Below are 17726 nucleotides of genomic sequence, written 5' to 3'. Positions count from 1 at the left end.
TATCTTCATTTTGTCTTAGCTCGAAGAAGTATTCCTTAAATTTTCTGACATCTCTTGCTGAGAATCTTGCACAGAGTAGGAAACACTCTATCATTTTATCTCTGATTATTTTAGTAGAGTAATGCATAATGTAATGAATTTTTCATACCTTAATAGCTCCCTTTTCGAATATCCTATGTATATCAACGGAATGATGAAGTAGAATCATAAAATGATTCCACATGATCTTTCCTGCTTTAAACGAAATGTATCAAATTTTGTATTTAACATTTTCAATATTTCAATTACTAAACTACACATCCGAATTTAATTCAGAATGTGGGCATATGATTATGGTTAAGGTAAACAGAACATAAAGAGAAATGGTTAAGTACGTCTGCTTTTTCTGCAAGAATAATTTGGAACATACCAGTAATATACACGTATGTATTATACGCGTTACAACCTTTTTTAAAATCTCGATGCGATATAGTAAAGTTATGATATTTGGCAGATAAAACTTTTTAAATTACTCATATTGTTCCGTGGTAGTGTTGTTTCTTTTGTATCTATCTTAATTTTCCATCGATCTTACATAGATTACCTAAGTTTAACTTTTTATTGTTCCAGAGAGTATTAATTTGCAATTTGCTTGGTTTGGCGAATGATAATATCTTCTATGAAAATTTGAAAAGGAAGTTGGCAGAAATGTTAAACTCGGAAGAGAGCGTAAAAGCAATTGAAGACTTGGGACTTCTTGAAGAAGATTTAGTATTGAAGTTGAATACGCCTCTCGATACTTTGACACATTATTTGTCAAAAAAGTTGTGCTATGATCAAAATGAACGAGATCTAGTAATTCTAAGACACGACGTTGGAATACTCTGGCCAGACAACAGAAGAGAAAACAGAGGAATTAATTTGGTGTTGTATGGCGAACCACAAGGATACTCTGCTATGGCGCGCAGTGTTGGATATCCGACGGCAATAGCAGTTAAAATGATCCTTGACGGTATAGTTCTTCTTTTTCCCGTTTATTCTAAAAAATGTTTCTTCGTTCAGTATTACATATCGAATAATAAAAATTACGATTGACATTTGTTATCCCTTTTAACATAAAGGCGTTCAAAATTATGTTTACACAGAACGTAATACATATTATTGCAATTTTATATATCCACGCATATGTATATTTCTGATACTTTCATTGCATGTCATCCTTCTAAACAAATTTTACCATATAATTTAATAATAATTTCAAAGTACATTATTTTTCTTTTTCGTTAATAGGTGAAATTCAACAACGAGGAGTAGTCTTTCCGTTTACCCCAGATATTTATCGACCAATACTCAATCGATTGAAAGCAGAAGGAATAGAATTCTTTGAGACATCCAAGTGGATTTAACATCTTTATAATATTAATAACAAGTAATTATAAATATAATGTATAAATAAATATAATTATTAACTTATATAAGTTAACTTTCCATTGCCACTCTTGTAACACAAAGCATACGAAAACAACAGCGACAGAATTATTATTGTGTAGGTATTGTTTTTTAGTAGAACTTCTTATTGCTATTCATTATGATAGCATTATTTACATAGTTCTTTATGAAGTGAAATATACAAAAGAGTGGGATAATATCCGAATGTCCAGGATTAGGATCTTTCCACTTCAAATGAGCATAACATTCTAATGAGTCCAAGAATTACAAAACTTGAAACGTTATTTCGTAAGGAGGAGGGACAGGGAAGCCAATATTTATTATCTGCCGCCAATTTCATCTCAATATCAGTTACCACAACTTCATGTCACATTTGCCATGGGTAATAATATTTTTCATATCTTAAGACTGATACAATGAAAATTTCTTTGTATCTAAATCTGCAATACTCACATTCTATGAAAGGCTTTCTGACGATTCATCTGCAATTTTTGCTGCACTGCTTTGTTGCTGCGAATTTGCTGTTTCTACCTAAAAAGATTAATATTCAAATTAGCGTTAGGGGAGTCATGAATTAGAAAGAGGAGACGAAGAAGGAGATTCGTGTACCTGATTATCACATCCGTAATGTCTGCATTCGCAGTGTTGTCCACATGGAATGCCTGCTGCTACGCAGCCACATCGCCGTGTAGTACAATCTTTTTTGCAGTTACAAGCATGCGAAGATTTCTTTGTATCTAAACCTGCCACACTCTCATCTTGTGAACGGCTTTGTGACGATTCATCCGTAGTTTCTGCCGCACTGCTTTGTTGCTGCGATTCTGTTGTCTCTACCTAAAAAGATTAATATCCAAATTAGCGTTAGGGGTGTCATGAATTACAAAGAGGAGACGAAGAAGGAGATTCGTGTACCTGATCATGACATCCATAATGTCTGCATTCGCACAGTTGTCCACATGGAATGCCAGCTGCTACGCAGCCACATCGCCGTGTAGTACAATCTTTTTTGCATTTACAAGCATGCGAAGATTTCTTTGTATCTAAATCTGCCACACTCTCATCTTGTGAACGGCTTTGTGACGATTCATCCGTAGTTTCTGCCGCACTGCTTTGTTGCTGCGATTCTGTTGTCTCTACCTAAAAAGATTAATATCCAAATTAGCGTTAGGGGTGTCATGAATTACAAAGAGGAGACGAAGAAGGAGATTCGTGTACCTGATCATGACATCCATAATGCCTGCATTCGCACCGTTGTCCACATGGAATGCCAGCTGCTACGCAGCCACATCGCCGTGTAGTACAATCTTTTTTGCATTTACAAGCATGCGAAGATTTCTTTGTATCTAAATCTGCCACACTCTCATCTTGTGAACGGCTTTGTGACGATTCATCCGTAGTTTCTGCCGCACTGCTTTGTTGCTGCGATTCTGTTGTCTCTACCTAAAAAGATTAATACCCAAATTAGCGTTAGGGGTGTCATGAATTACAAAGAGGAGACGAAGAAGGAGATTCGTGTACCTGATCATGACATCCATAATGTCTGCATTCGCACCGTTGTCCACATGGAATGCCAGCTGCTACGCAGCCACATCGCTGTGTAGTACAATCTTTTTTGCATTTACAAGCATGCGAAGATTTCTTTGTATCTAAATCTGCCACACTCTCATCTTGTGAACGACTTTGTGACGATTCATCCGTAGTTTCTGCCGCACTGCTCTGTTGCTGCGATTTTGTTGTTTCTACCTAAAAAGATTAATATCCAAATTAGTGTTAGGGGAGTCATGAATTAGAAAGAGGAGACGAAGAAGGAGATTCGTGTACCTGATTATCACATCCATAATGTCTGCATTCGCACCGTTGTCCACATGGAATGCCAGCTGCTACGCAGCCACATCGCCGTGTAGTACAATCTTTTTTGCATTTACAAGCATGCGAAGATTTCTTTGTATCTAAATCTGCCACACTCTCATCTTGTGAACGGCTTTGTGACGATTCATCCGTAGTTTCTGCCGCACTGCTCTGTTGCTGCGATTTTGTTGTTTCCACCTAAAAAGATTAATATCCAAATTAGCGTTAGGGGAGTCATGAATTAGAAAGAGGAGACGAAGAAGGAGATTCGTGTACCTGATTATCACATCCATAATGTCTGCATTCGCACCGTTGTCCACATGGAATGCCAGCTGCTACGCAGCCACATCGCTGTGTAGTACAATCTTTTTTGCATTTACAAGCATGCGAAGATTTCTTTGTATCTAAATCTGCCACACTCTCATCTTGTGAACGGCTTTGTGACGATTCATCCGTAGTTTCTGCCGCACTGCTCTGTTGCTGCGATTTTGTTGTTTCTACCTAAAAAGATTAATATCCAAATTAGTGTTAGGGGAGTCATGAATTAGAAAGAGGAGACGAAGAAGGAGATTCGTGTACCTGATTATCACATCCATAATGTCTGCATTCGCACCGTTGTCCACATGGAATGCCAGCTGCTACGCAGCCACATCGCCGTGTAGTACAATCTTTTTTGCATTTACAGGCATGCGAAGATTTCTTTGTATCTAAATCTGCCACACTCTCATCTTGTGAACGGCTTTGTGACGATTCATCCGTAGTTTCTGCCGCACTGCTCTGTTGCTGCGATTTTGTTGTTTCTACCTAAAAAGATTAATATCCAAATTAGTGTTAGGGGAGTCATGAATTAGAAAGAGGAGACGAAGAAGGAGATTCGTGTACCTGATTATCACATCCACAATGTCTGCATTCGCACCATTGTCCACATGGAATGCCAGCTGCTACGCAGCCACATCGCCGTGTAGTACAATCTTTTTTGCATTTACAGGCATGCGAAGATTTCTTTGTATCTAAATCTGCCACACTCTCATCTTGTGAACGACTTTGTGACGATTCATCCGGAGTTTCTGCCGCACTGCTCTGTTGCTGCGATTTTGTTGTTTCTACCTAAAAAGATTAATATCCAAATTAGCGTTAGGGGAGTCATGAATTAGAAAGAGGAGACGAAGAAGGAGATTCGTGTACCTGATTATCACATCCATAATGTCTGCATTCGCACCGTTGTCCACATGGAATGCCAGCTGCTACGCAGCCACATCGCCGTGTAGTACAATCTTTTTTGCATTTACAAGCATGCGAAGATTTCTTTGTATCTAAATCTGCCACACTCTCATCTTGTGAACGGCTTTGTGACGATTCATCCGTAGTTTCTGACGCACTGCTCTGTTGCTGCGATTTTGTTGTTTCCACCTAAAAAGATTAATATCCAAATTAGCGTTAGGGGAGTCATGAATTAGAAAGAGGAGACGAAGAAGGAGATTCGTGTACCTGATTATCACATCCATAATGTCTGCATTCGCACCGTTGTCCACATGGAATGCCAGCTGCTACGCAGCCACATCGCCGTGTAGTACAATCTTTTTTGCATTTACAGGCATGCGAAGATTTCTTTGTATCTAAATCTGCCACACTCTCATCTTGTGAACGACTTTGTGACGATTCATCCGTAGTTTCTGCCGCACTGCTCTGTTGCTGCGATTTTGTTGTTTCTACCTAAAAAGATTAATATCCAAATTAGCGTTAGGGGAGTCATGAATTAGAAAGAGGAGACGAAGAAGGAGATTCGTGTACCTGATTATCACATCCATAATGTCTGCATTCGCACCGTTGTCCACATGGAATGCCAGCTGCTACGCAGCCACATCGCCGTGTAGTACAATCTTTTTTGCATTTACAAGCATGCGAAGATTTCTTTGTATCTAAATCTGCCACACTCTCATCTTGTGAACGGCTTTGTGACGATTCATCCGTAGTTTCTGCCGCACTGCTCTGTTGCTGCGATTTTGTTGTTTCCACCTAAAAAGATTAATATCCAAATTAGCGTTAGGGGAGTCATGAATTAGAAAGAGGAGACGAAGAAGGAGATTCGTGTACCTGATTATCACATCCATAATGTCTGCATTCGCACCGTTGTCCACATGGAATGCCAGCTGCTACGCAGCCACATCGCTGTGTAGTACAATCTTTTTTGCATTTACAAGCATGCGAAGATTTCTTTGTATCTAAATCTGCCACACTCTCATCTTGTGAACGGCTTTGTGACGATTCATCCGTAGTTTCTGCCGCACTGCTCTGTTGCTGCGATTTTGTTGTTTCTACCTAAAAAGATTAATATCCAAATTAGTGTTAGGGGAGTCATGAATTAGAAAGAGGAGACGAAGAAGGAGATTCGTGTACCTGATTATCACATCCATAATGTCTGCATTCGCACCGTTGTCCACATGGAATGCCAGCTGCTACGCAGCCACATCGCCGTGTAGTACAATCTTTTTTGCATTTACAGGCATGCGAAGATTTCATTGTATCTAAATCTGCCACACTCTCATCTTGTGAACGACTTTGTGACGATTCATCCGTAGTTTCTGCCGCACTGCTCTGTTGCTGCGATTTTGTTGTTTCTACCTAAAAAGATTAATATCCAAATTAGCGTTAGGGGAGACATGAATTAGAAAGAGGAGACGAAGAAGGAGATTCGTGTACCTGATTATCACATCCATAATGTCTGCATTCGCACCGTTGTCCACATGGAATGCCAGCTGCTACGCAGCCACATCGCTGTGTAGTACAATCTTTTTTGCATTTACAAGCATGCGAAGATTTCTTTGTATCTAAATCTGCCACACTCTCATCTTGTGAACGACTTTGTGACGATTCATCCGTAGTTTCTGCCGCACTGCTCTGTTGCTGCGATTTTGTTGTTTCTACCTAAAAAGATTAATATCCAAATTAGTGTTAGGGGAGTCATGAATTAGAAAGAGGAGACGAAGAAGGAGATTCGTGTACCTGATTATCACATCCATAATGTCTGCATTCGCACCGTTGTCCACATGGAATGCCAGCTGCTACGCAGCCACATCGCCGTGTAGTACAATCTTTTTTGCATTTACAGGCATGCGAAGATTTCTTTGTATCTAAATCTGCCACACTCTCATCTTGTGAACGACTTTGTGACGATTCATCCGTAGTTTCTGCCGCACTGCTCTGTTGCTGCGATTTTGTTGTTTCTACCTAAAAAGATTAATATCCAAATTAGCGTTAGGGGAGTCATGAATTAGAAAGAGGAGACGAAGAAGGAGATTCGTGTACCTGATTATCACATCCATAATGTCTGCATTCGCACCGTTGTCCACATGGAATGCCAGCTGCTACGCAGCCACATCGCCGTGTAGTACAATCTTTTTTGCATTTACAAGCATGCGAAGATTTCTTTGTATCTAAATCTGCCACACTCTCATCTTGTGAACGGCTTTGTGACGATTCATCCGTAGTTTCTGCCGCACTGCTCTGTTGCTGCGATTTTGTTGTTTCCACCTAAAAAGATTAATATCCAAATTAGCGTTAGGGGAGTCATGAATTAGAAAGAGGAGACGAAGAAGGAGATTCGTGTACCTGATTATCACATCCATAATGTCTGCATTCGCACCGTTGTCCACATGGAATGCCAGCTGCTACGCAGCCACATCGCCGTGTAGTACAATCTTTTTTGCATTTACAGGCATGCGAAGATTTCTTTGTATCTGAATCTGCCACACTCTCATCTTGTGAACGACTTTGTGACGATTCATCCGTAGTTTCTGCCGCACTGCTCTGTTGCTGCGATTTTGTTGTTTCTACCTAAAAAGATTAATATCCATATTAGCGTTAGGGGAGTCATGAATTAGAAAGAGGAGACGAAGAAGGAGATTCGTGTACCTGATTATCACATCCATAATGTCTGCATTCGCACCGTTGTCCACATGGAATGCCAGCTGCTACGCAGCCACATCGCCGTGTAGTACAATCTTTTTTGCATTTACAAGCATGCGAAGATTTCTTTGTATCTAAATCTGCCACACTCTCATCTTGTGAACGGCTTTGTGACGATTCATCCGTAGTTTCTGCCGCACTGCTCTGTTGCTGCGATTTTGTTGTTTCCACCTAAAAAGATTAATATCCAAATTAGCGTTAGGGGAGTCATGAATTAGAAAGAGGAGACGAAGAAGGAGATTCGTGTACCTGATTATCACATCCATAATGTCTGCATTCGCACCGTTGTCCACATGGAATGCCAGCTGCTACGCAGCCACATCGCCGTGTAGTACAATCTTTTTTGCATTTACAGGCATGCGAAGATTTCATTGTATCTAAATCTGCCACACTCTCATCTTGTGAACGACTTTGTGACGATTCATCCGTAGTTTCTGCCGCACTGCTCTGTTGCTGCGATTTTGTTGTTTCTACCTAAAAAGATTAATATCCAAATTAGCGTTAGGGGAGACATGAATTAGAAAGAGGAGACGAAGAAGGAGATTCGTGTACCTGATTATCACATCCATAATGTCTGCATTCGCACCGTTGTCCACATGGAATGCCAGCTGCTACGCAGCCACATCGCCGTGTAGTACAATCTTTTTTGCATTTACAAGCATGCGAAGATTTCTTTGTATCTAAATCTGCCACACTCTCATCTTGTGAACGGCTTTGTGACGATTCATCCGTAGTTTCTGCCGCACTGCTCTGTTGCTGCGATTTTGTTGTTTCCACCTAAAAAGATTAATATCCAAATTAGCGTTAGGGGAGTCATGAATTAGAAAGAGGAGACGAAGAAGGAGATTCGTGTACCTGATTATCACATCCATAATGTCTGCATTCGCACCGTTGTCCACATGGAATGCCAGCTGCTACGCAGCCACATCGCCGTGTAGTACAATCTTTTTTGCATTTACAGGCATGCGAAGATTTCTTTGTATCTGAATCTGCCACACTCTCATCTTGTGAACGACTTTGTGACGATTCATCCGTAGTTTCTGCCGCACTGCTCTGTTGCTGCGATTTTGTTGTTTCTACCTAAAAAGATTAATATCCATATTAGCGTTAGGGGAGTCATGAATTAGAAAGAGGAGACGAAGAAGGAGATTCGTGTACCTGATTATCACATCCATAATGTCTGCATTCGCACCGTTGTCCACATGGAATGCCAGCTGCTACGCAGCCACATCGCCGTGTAGTACAATCTTTTTTGCATTTACAAGCATGCGAAGATTTCTTTGTATCTAAATCTGCCACACTCTCATCTTGTGAACGGCTTTGTGACGATTCATCCGTAGTTTCTGCCGCACTGCTCTGTTGCTGCGATTTTGTTGTTTCCACCTAAAAAGATTAATATCCAAATTAGCGTTAGGGGAGTCATGAATTAGAAAGAGGAGACGAAGAAGGAGATTCGTGTACCTGATTATCACATCCATAATGTCTGCATTCGCACCGTTGTCCACATGGAATGCCAGCTGCTACGCAGCCACATCGCCGTGTAGTACAATCTTTTTTGCATTTACAAGCATGCGAAGATTTCTTTGTATCTAAATCTGCCACACTCTCATCTTGTGAACGGCTTTGTGACGATTCATCCGTAGTTTCTGACGCACTGCTCTGTTGCTGCGATTTTGTTGTTTCCACCTAAAAAGATTAATATCCAAATTAGCGTTAGGGGAGTCATGAATTAGAAAGAGGAGACGAAGAAGGAGATTCGTGTACCTGATTATCACATCCATAATGTCTGCATTCGCACCGTTGTCCACATGGAATGCCAGCTGCTACGCAGCCACATCGCCGTGTAGTACAATCTTTTTTGCATTTACAGGCATGCGAAGATTTCTTTGTATCTAAATCTGCCACACTCTCATCTTGTGAACGACTTTGTGACGATTCATCCGTAGTTTCTGCCGCACTGCTCTGTTGCTGCGATTTTGTTGTTTCTACCTAAAAAGATTAATATCCAAATTAGCGTTAGGGGAGTCATGAATTAGAAAGAGGAGACGAAGAAGGAGATTCGTGTACCTGATTATCACATCCATAATGTCTGCATTCGCACCGTTGTCCACATGGAATGCCAGCTGCTACGCAGCCACATCGCCGTGTAGTACAATCTTTTTTGCATTTACAAGCATGCGAAGATTTCTTTGTATCTAAATCTGCCACACTCTCATCTTGTGAACGGCTTTGTGACGATTCATCCGTAGTTTCTGCCGCACTGCTCTGTTGCTGCGATTTTGTTGTTTCCACCTAAAAAGATTAATATCCAAATTAGCGTTAGGGGAGTCATGAATTAGAAAGAGGAGACGAAGAAGGAGATTCGTGTACCTGATTATCACATCCATAATGTCTGCATTCGCACCGTTGTCCACATGGAATGCCAGCTGCTACGCAGCCACATCGCCGTGTAGTACAATCTTTTTTGCATTTACAAGCATGCGAAGATTTCTTTGTATCTAAATCTGCCACACTCTCATCTTGTGAACGGCTTTGTGACGATTCATCCGTAGTTTCTGCCGCACTGCTCTGTTGCTGCGATTTTGTTGTTTCCACCTAAAAAGATTAATATCCAAATTAGCGTTAGGGGAGTCATGAATTAGAAAGAGGAGACGAAGAAGGAGATTCGTGTACCTGATTATCACATCCATAATGTCTGCATTCGCACCGTTGTCCACATGGAATGCCAGCTGCTACGCAGCCACATCGCCGTGTAGTACAATCTTTTTTGCATTTACAGGCATGCGAAGATTTCTTTGTATCTGAATCTGCCACACTCTCATCTTGTGAACGACTTTGTGACGATTCATCCGTAGTTTCTGCCGCACTGCTCTGTTGCTGCGATTTTGTTGTTTCTACCTAAAAAGATTAATATCCATATTAGCGTTAGGGGAGTCATGAATTAGAAAGAGGAGACGAAGAAGGAGATTCGTGTACCTGATTATCACATCCATAATGTCTGCATTCGCACCGTTGTCCACATGGAATGCCAGCTGCTACGCAGCCACATCGCCGTGTAGTACAATCTTTTTTGCATTTACAAGCATGCGAAGATTTCTTTGTATCTAAATCTGCCACACTCTCATCTTGTGAACGGCTTTGTGACGATTCATCCGTAGTTTCTGCCGCACTGCTCTGTTGCTGCGATTTTGTTGTTTCCACCTAAAAAGATTAATATCCAAATTAGCGTTAGGGGAGTCATGAATTAGAAAGAGGAGACGAAGAAGGAGATTCGTGTACCTGATTATCACATCCATAATGTCTGCATTCGCACCGTTGTCCACATGGAATGCCAGCTGCTACGCAGCCACATCGCCGTGTAGTACAATCTTTTTTGCATTTACAGGCATGCGAAGATTTCATTGTATCTAAATCTGCCACACTCTCATCTTGTGAACGACTTTGTGACGATTCATCCGTAGTTTCTGCCGCACTGCTCTGTTGCTGCGATTTTGTTGTTTCTACCTAAAAAGATTAATATCCAAATTAGCGTTAGGGGAGACATGAATTAGAAAGAGGAGACGAAGAAGGAGATTCGTGTACCTGATTATCACATCCATAATGTCTGCATTCGCACCGTTGTCCACATGGAATGCCAGCTGCTACGCAGCCACATCGCCGTGTAGTACAATCTTTTTTGCATTTACAAGCATGCGAAGATTTCTTTGTATCTAAATCTGCCACACTCTCATCTTGTGAACGGCTTTGTGACGATTCATCCGTAGTTTCTGCCGCACTGCTCTGTTGCTGCGATTTTGTTGTTTCCACCTAAAAAGATTAATATCCAAATTAGCGTTAGGGGAGTCATGAATTAGAAAGAGGAGACGAAGAAGGAGATTCGTGTACCTGATTATCACATCCATAATGTCTGCATTCGCACCGTTGTCCACATGGAATGCCAGCTGCTACGCAGCCACATCGCCGTGTAGTACAATCTTTTTTGCATTTACAGGCATGCGAAGATATGTCTGTATCCATATCCGGTACACTCTGATTTTGTAAGAGGCTTTGTGGTGATTCGTCCGTAGTTTTGCCGCACTGCTTTGTTGCTGCGAATTTGTTGTTTCTGCCGTAACAATTGTTTTTGTGTTTTGTATTCTAGCGTTCTGCGTTTCTGTATGAGGAACCAATGCTCCTTCACCTAAGTTCTATATAAGACAGGGAAAATGATAAGGACTCTTTTACTTGCTTGGACATTCTATAATATTTTGAACATTTTCTTTACGTATAGGTAAAGAGATTGTTAAGGTTTTGATATCTGTTCGAATGTACGATTTAGGAATGTCCATGTCAGTAACACGTGGGGGGACTCTACTGCAAGGTGCCTCGAGAAGTGATCAAACATGGTCATCCCTATTTGTCGATAAAATGAATTAATTAATTACTTAATAATTAATAACGAGTCGATAAAATTCCTATAAATCGCCATTATAATAAGTTTCAGTACAAACTCATCGGTGTGACCATCTGAATGCACGAGTCATATAAGATATCTCTCTCTCTTCTCATTCAATAGTGTTCTAGCGCTTCCGAACACACCTTTCTCCTCGATTCCTCGTTGGATTCTAACGGGTATCAGGATTACATCTATGTAAATATTTCAGTTTCGATAAAAAAAATAACGAAATATTGTTAATGCGCGATTGTTAAATTCACCCCAAATTTATATTTCAAATATTCATATAATAGAGGTAGAAATAACGAAATTGCTTACCGTTTGACTTTTGTTGTTGGTGATTTTGTATGAACTAAAGGATTTACAGATGAAACTTTATACCGATCAGTTATTACTGATATGTAATCATTTATTACTCATGTTATGATAATTTATCTTATGATGAGTCTCTACTGAGATTAGAATGTACCTCTTTTAGTTGGACAAAAGAAAAACCTTTTTTTAGTTGCGTTTTTTGTCAACAGTTGTTACATTATGTAAAAAAATAGAAAAAAGTTTGGGGTCCTCAAATACATAATCTTAGTTCAGCTATTTATTAGTTTCCAAGATATTAATAAAAAAATTTTCGGTAATATATATTGCATTCAGTCATTACTGTTGAGGTTGACTGATAGAAGAACGAGTGGACGAATTTGCAATATTAGGTTGTCCGAAAAGGTTCTTTCGTTTCATAAGGTGATAATATATGAACAATAATTTAATAAAGACTAAAGTATATCGACTAAAATGAATTTTCAACATTCGGTAATGTTTGATAATTTGAGAAGCATCATGGAAAATAAGAAATTCAAAATATTTGTCTCTAGCCACTAGCCAGCGACCCTGACTCAAGTGATTCTTTAGGAACTGACGAATTTATAACATCTTACAACAGATGTCGATCATCTTAAATAACTTAAATGACCTCATATGCAAAGTTGTTAAATTCGTCTCAACAAACGCCATCGTACGTACTACAGAAGAAAGTGCAGGTCCATGCGAAATGAAAAAATGTTCATGCTAGTACAAATGACATGCCGAATGCTAAAAGTTAATGTTAAATCTAAATGATGTATGGAAAATTTATTAGAATTATTGCATCGTTCCATTAATCCATAATCGTTTGAAAGGGAATATTCCCTTTTCTCCCCTAAAAAGAATATATAATAAACGATTAATTTCTGTTTCTTAGGCAACTTGTAATCAGTTTCAGTATTGCACGATTCTGTCATTCTTATATTTGTCTATCTCGGATAGAATAGTAGATATGAACTTTTTCATAGAACCGTACACTTAAATAGGTTCTTGTAGCTTGAAACTCAATAGGTTCTCGCCTATGCTATTGTGTTACCAAGCGGGGCAGATTCCTAACTTTAAGCTTAAATACATAGGTTCTTGTATATGCTAAGTTCCAACCAAACAGGACAGATCCCTAATTTTATAGGTTCTTGAAATGCTATTTTCAATTAAACTCAGTATTTGGCCGCACGGAGCAGCACCAGTCCGGACATAACTAGATCCATAAGCGGGAGCGTTCTCATATATATATATATATATATATATCAAAGTTATAATATCTGAGTATATGTAAAGTAAATATTTTGAAGATATAAAAGAAAACGTTTATGATTTAAAGATAGAGGATTTTTGAATAATGTGTATTACAAGTTATAGTATTGTATTTGATCACGAATAAACCTAACGACATACATATTAATATACTTAAGAAAATATTTAATTGAATGTATCGATATAAAGCCTGTATTATAGTCGAATTGTATATATTCGATTTAAGTTCTGGGCGTATTTTATTTTGTCAAAGTTTTATGTGAAAATGTCAAATGAAATAAAAGTAGCTCTTAAAGCGGCTCGTGATACATTTAGAGAAAAGAAGTATATAGATGTGATTAAGAAATGTAACAAGATATTAATGAGAGTTCAAAATAATTATAACGCACTTATGTTATTGGCGGCTGCAATGAAAGAAATTGATGAGTATAAACCACAAGTACCATTAATTCTCCAAAAAGGTACAAAAATCCAAGCAGACAATCCATTAGCTTGGTACGGTTTAGTATCTTACTATGAAAGAAACTTGGACAATAATGAACGTTATAACCAACTATTATTAGCTTACTGTAAGCTTTTGGAAATAGAAAGGTATACAATTGCTATATACTTCATAAATGTTATATGTTTGTAAAACTTATTCAGTAATTTATTTTCAGTGACTCTAAGTTTACAAATATTATGAGTAGAATCTCAAAACTTTTTACACAACTTAAGGATGTTACGACTATAACTCAATGTATTGAACATTTAATTGAATTACGGAAGAATTTGGATGATAACAAAATTAAGGTCATTGATAAAACGCTTGGATGGCTGCTATTAGATAATTTTTACAATCTAGATAAATATCAAAATTTATTAGAAAGTGTTTTTAAATCTACAATTAATGATCTTGATGCAACTGACCAACAAAAATTTTATACAGAATACTTAAAAATTTTATATGACAAAGATGAATTAATCGATTTGGTAAAAGAAGCTATCAATATGCATCAGCGATTCCCTCAAGATACATTACCGTTAGGTAAGTATTAAAAATAATATATTAGCTATTTTAACATTCTGTTTATGAAAGTAACAAAGGAATCTTATAATATCGCTTATTAATTTTAATGGGATTTTTTATCAAGCAAACAGAAGAATTTAAAGATTTATTTTTAATATTTATGAGGTAACAGAATTTAATAATAATGCAATCTATATCTATCTATATCATGAAACATGTGGAGTGCAATTGTTTAGTAAACAGTAAATGGTAAATATAATTAATAAATGGCAATGATGTAAATAGTATTAATAGAAATGAGTTCAGTTAGATGTAAATATTAGCATATACGTACTATAAAGAAACAAAAAGAATTCAAAAGTACTGTACGACAAAATTTAAACTTTTTTACATATACATATATTATTATATATATATATATATATATATATATATATATATATATATATATATATATATATCGTCTATGTATGTATTTTTTAGTTACAATAATAGGCTTTTCCCACAATAGCAACAATTGTTGTGATAAATGCTTCAATTTTGTATAGTTTCTCCATAATTGTTTTATCAGTATTGTTTTATCAGTAGATACATTTCCTGGTATTGGATGCATCTTTATCATTTCCAGATACTATTGAGGAAGCAAGCGTTTATGTTATCTCTTATTCACCATTGCCGATATTCTGGTTAGTAATGAATTATCAAATTTAGCGAAACAAAATTTTTATATTTTTTATTTTATAATTATGGGATTATTATAAACAAATTTCTAACGGTTTGCCAATGAAAATAATGCCAAATACGATTATATTTCAATGAATTTGATCTATGTGGAAAATGTACAATTGCATGATACATTAACTCTGCTATGTTTCTTTGTCATTATCGACCCAATTTTTCAACATTTCAAAAATAAAATAGGGTAAAATAATATTGAACAAGATATGGAAATTCTTATTAATATACATAATTTCTTGTTTCAGTTGCATATTAAACAGCTTCTTAAGACATTACAAATTTTTATTTGTTTACTAAAATGAGAGCAGGATTGAAATATACAAAATTCCATAATGATAGTAGGATTAAGATAATAGCTAGCATTTTCCAGAAACTTTTATATTCTTTGTTAGTAGATATGGCATGATCTCGAACATGCCTGTCAGAGATTTAAAATATATAGTATACAAAGTATAAAAGTATACAAGAACAGTACACATAAAGTATACATAACTTTAGTTGTAATTTATACTTTTAATGATATGACAAAGAGAATAGAGGAGTGCCAGGGTAAATAAATCAAGAAAGAAATTAATGACTAAGTGGTACAAAGAAGCAAAATTGTATAATAAGGTTGCACAATTTAAAGGAATTAAATATTAAAACTAACATTATATACACTGCTACTGGCTGCAGTCTATACCATAGGTATAATATAAATGATATCTACCGTTTCACTTCTGAATTAAAATCGCCACTAACAATAAGTGTTTAAAGCAGATTGAAAAATAACTTTCCTGAATTGTACCGAAGAATATTAGAGAATAGCAGTCTTAACTCAAGAGTTTCCATAAGTATGTTTTGTAGTAGTATATTTTAATAGATTAAACAGCTTCTATTAAACAAGTATTAATTTCCGAAAAAATTGCCACTATTAATATATAAAGCTTACATCTCACTACTGCATTGTATAGTAATTGCAAGCAATAAGTGCTTGAAATTTGCATATTAATTAAAATTAGAAACTATGTACACTTATAATCATTCAATTGTTATTTTCAGCATTTAAAATATTATTTATCAAGATATGAATATATTATTTGAGAAATTTTTCTTATGTTATGCATACATATATATATATATTCTAAACTACCGAGCATATTTCAAGTTGTTTTCATATATTGTTAGTTAAGGGATGAAATTTAGCAAAAATAGCATTTAATCACTATTTGTCGATTTTCCATATTTATGTTTTAATCACTCAGTTATGAAAATTATTTTAAAAGATCGTAATAGATCGATATTTGTTAAAAACGAAAAATAATAAAAATAATTAGTAATAAAGATTTAAATGTCGTGAAAGTCATTGGAAGAAACATAATACAACACGTTATAACGCAGTACTTGTCTTAAATTATTTATTAACTATTATCGAACTGATACTGATCAAAAACCATTATTTAAAGAGATAGTAAATTAGCGACAGCCATTGAAATATTCGTGATTCGAACTTACCTGGCTCTTATTTTTCAACTCTCGTCGCTGTCCGTGAAACAATTATTCAAAAAGTTGTTAATAAATGAAAATAAAATTTAAAATAAAATTTACTGCTATTGCTTTCATGTGATTACATATTTAGACAATAGTAGAAAATGATTTGGAGATTTATGTAAATCGAAAACTTGTTGCACAGAATACAGTAAGGTTTTATAGAAAATCTAGCTTGAAATTCTTCGTATAATGCAATTTCCTATTTCAAATACTGCAAAAACGAAGTCTCGAAGATATCACACAGAAGTAGATTACGCACGTATGGTATACGGAAAACTGAATTCCCCGCAATTCTACACATACTTTTATACCAAGATTTTTTATCTTGCAGCGCTCTGCAGAGTGACATAAGTTCAAATCCGTTTGAAATCATAAAATTGCGGATTTTTATTAGAAGTGCGCGATCCCCGCACTTCTGGATTCTTGGGATCCCCGTTAGTTTCGGTATTCGTAATCGAGTATTGAAATATAGTACCAACGAAAATTATGTAATGCCGCGAAGTGCAACGACAGAGGCACAAGTCGCCCCAAATTGTTATCTTACACCAAGAAAATAACAATTAACGTGTGTCACGTTTTAAGGTGTGTACATGCGACGTACGTACGATGATGTACGTAGACGTTGTAGCGAGTCTGTTGTGAGCCGATCATAAAAACTCTCGATATCAAGATATGCAAAGTTTCTGAATACAGCAAGAGCAGGGTCGTAGAAGAGAGACACCGTGACGACAGAAGTGACAAAACAGAACCGTAGTACGAAACGTATCGCGTAACCCGATAGTACTAGCACGTCAAGTCTACGATGAACTTCCGCCGAAGATTTCGGCAATTCAATTGATATTCAAGAAATCGTGCGAGAGTGCCAGCATTGAATCATCGCTCACAGCGTTGGATCACGTACGAATATGAAATTATATTATATATTATATAATTATATGCGGAAGAGTGGAGTCGCATGTTAGTCACTGATGAATCACGATACTGTCTATACGATCAACAGGTCATCAACAGGTTTGTTATCAATACGGTCCCCATTTTGGAATATGGACAATGGAAATGTGTGTCTCAAGTAAGAGTTTTCAACGCCGGTGGTTATTGGTGATGACGTGAATCGGAGTTTAGTTTTTCTATTGCACAGACTGGACGGTAGTGTCATTACCAGCA

The 17726-nt window shown here is 37.0% G+C and overlaps 2 protein-coding genes and 1 long non-coding RNA gene across 3 annotated transcripts; 2 read left to right on the top strand and 1 right to left on the bottom strand.

Moving 5' to 3' along the window:
* Positions 1 to 1460, top strand: LOC138185556 (uncharacterized). The gene is made up of 2 exons (XR_011174653.1): positions 1 to 991; positions 1270 to 1460. It is a non-coding gene; the product is annotated as an uncharacterized LOC138185556 (long non-coding RNA).
* Positions 1461 to 1884: 424 nt separating this feature from the next.
* Positions 1885 to 2963, bottom strand: LOC138185719 (uncharacterized). The gene is made up of 6 exons (XM_069124879.1): positions 2958 to 2963; positions 2787 to 2868; positions 2644 to 2702; positions 2482 to 2565; positions 2176 to 2262; positions 1885 to 1959 (listed from the first exon to the last, which is right to left on the bottom strand). Exons 1-6 carry the CDS (start codon positions 2961 to 2963, stop codon positions 1885 to 1887), a joined length of 393 nt encoding a protein of 130 aa, XP_068980980.1.
* A 10286-nt stretch (positions 2964 to 13249) lies between these two features.
* Positions 13250 to 15005, top strand: LOC138185530 (tetratricopeptide repeat protein 37-like). Its single transcript, XM_069124538.1, has 3 exons — positions 13250 to 13876; positions 13945 to 14312; positions 14923 to 15005. Exons 1-3 carry the CDS (start codon positions 13551 to 13553, stop codon positions 15003 to 15005), a joined length of 777 nt encoding a protein of 258 aa, XP_068980639.1. The 5' UTR covers positions 13250 to 13550.
* The last annotated feature ends 2721 nt before the right edge of the window (positions 15006 to 17726 follow it).

Source organism: Bombus flavifrons, chromosome 12 (genome assembly GCF_040668555.2).
Source record: "Bombus flavifrons isolate JBK064 chromosome 12, iyBomFlav1_principal, whole genome shotgun sequence".
Lineage (NCBI taxonomy): Eukaryota > Metazoa > Arthropoda > Insecta > Hymenoptera > Apidae > Bombus > Bombus flavifrons.
This window is presented reverse-complemented; position numbering and strand designations above follow the sequence as displayed.

Excerpts from the sequence above, each read along its gene's own strand:
- LOC138185719 (XM_069124879.1), bottom strand. Across the intron at positions 2,703-2,786 it reads AAGCCGTTCACAAGATGAGA|CAGCTGGCATTCCATGTGGA; the intron begins GTGTGGCAGATT and ends GTGGCTGCGTAG. Across the intron at positions 2,566-2,643 it reads ATTATGGATGTCATGATCAG|GTAGAGACAACAGAATCGCA; the intron begins GTACACGAATCT and ends TAATCTTTTTAG.
- LOC138185530 (XM_069124538.1), top strand. The coding sequence starts at position 13,551 with ATGTCAAATGAAATAAAAGTAGCTCTTAAAGCGGCTCGTGATACATTT. Across the intron at positions 13,877-13,944 it reads AAGCTTTTGGAAATAGAAAG|TGACTCTAAGTTTACAAATA; the intron begins GTATACAATTGC and ends ATTTATTTTCAG. Across the intron at positions 14,313-14,922 it reads TCAAGATACATTACCGTTAG|ATACTATTGAGGAAGCAAGC; the intron begins GTAAGTATTAAA and ends TATCATTTCCAG.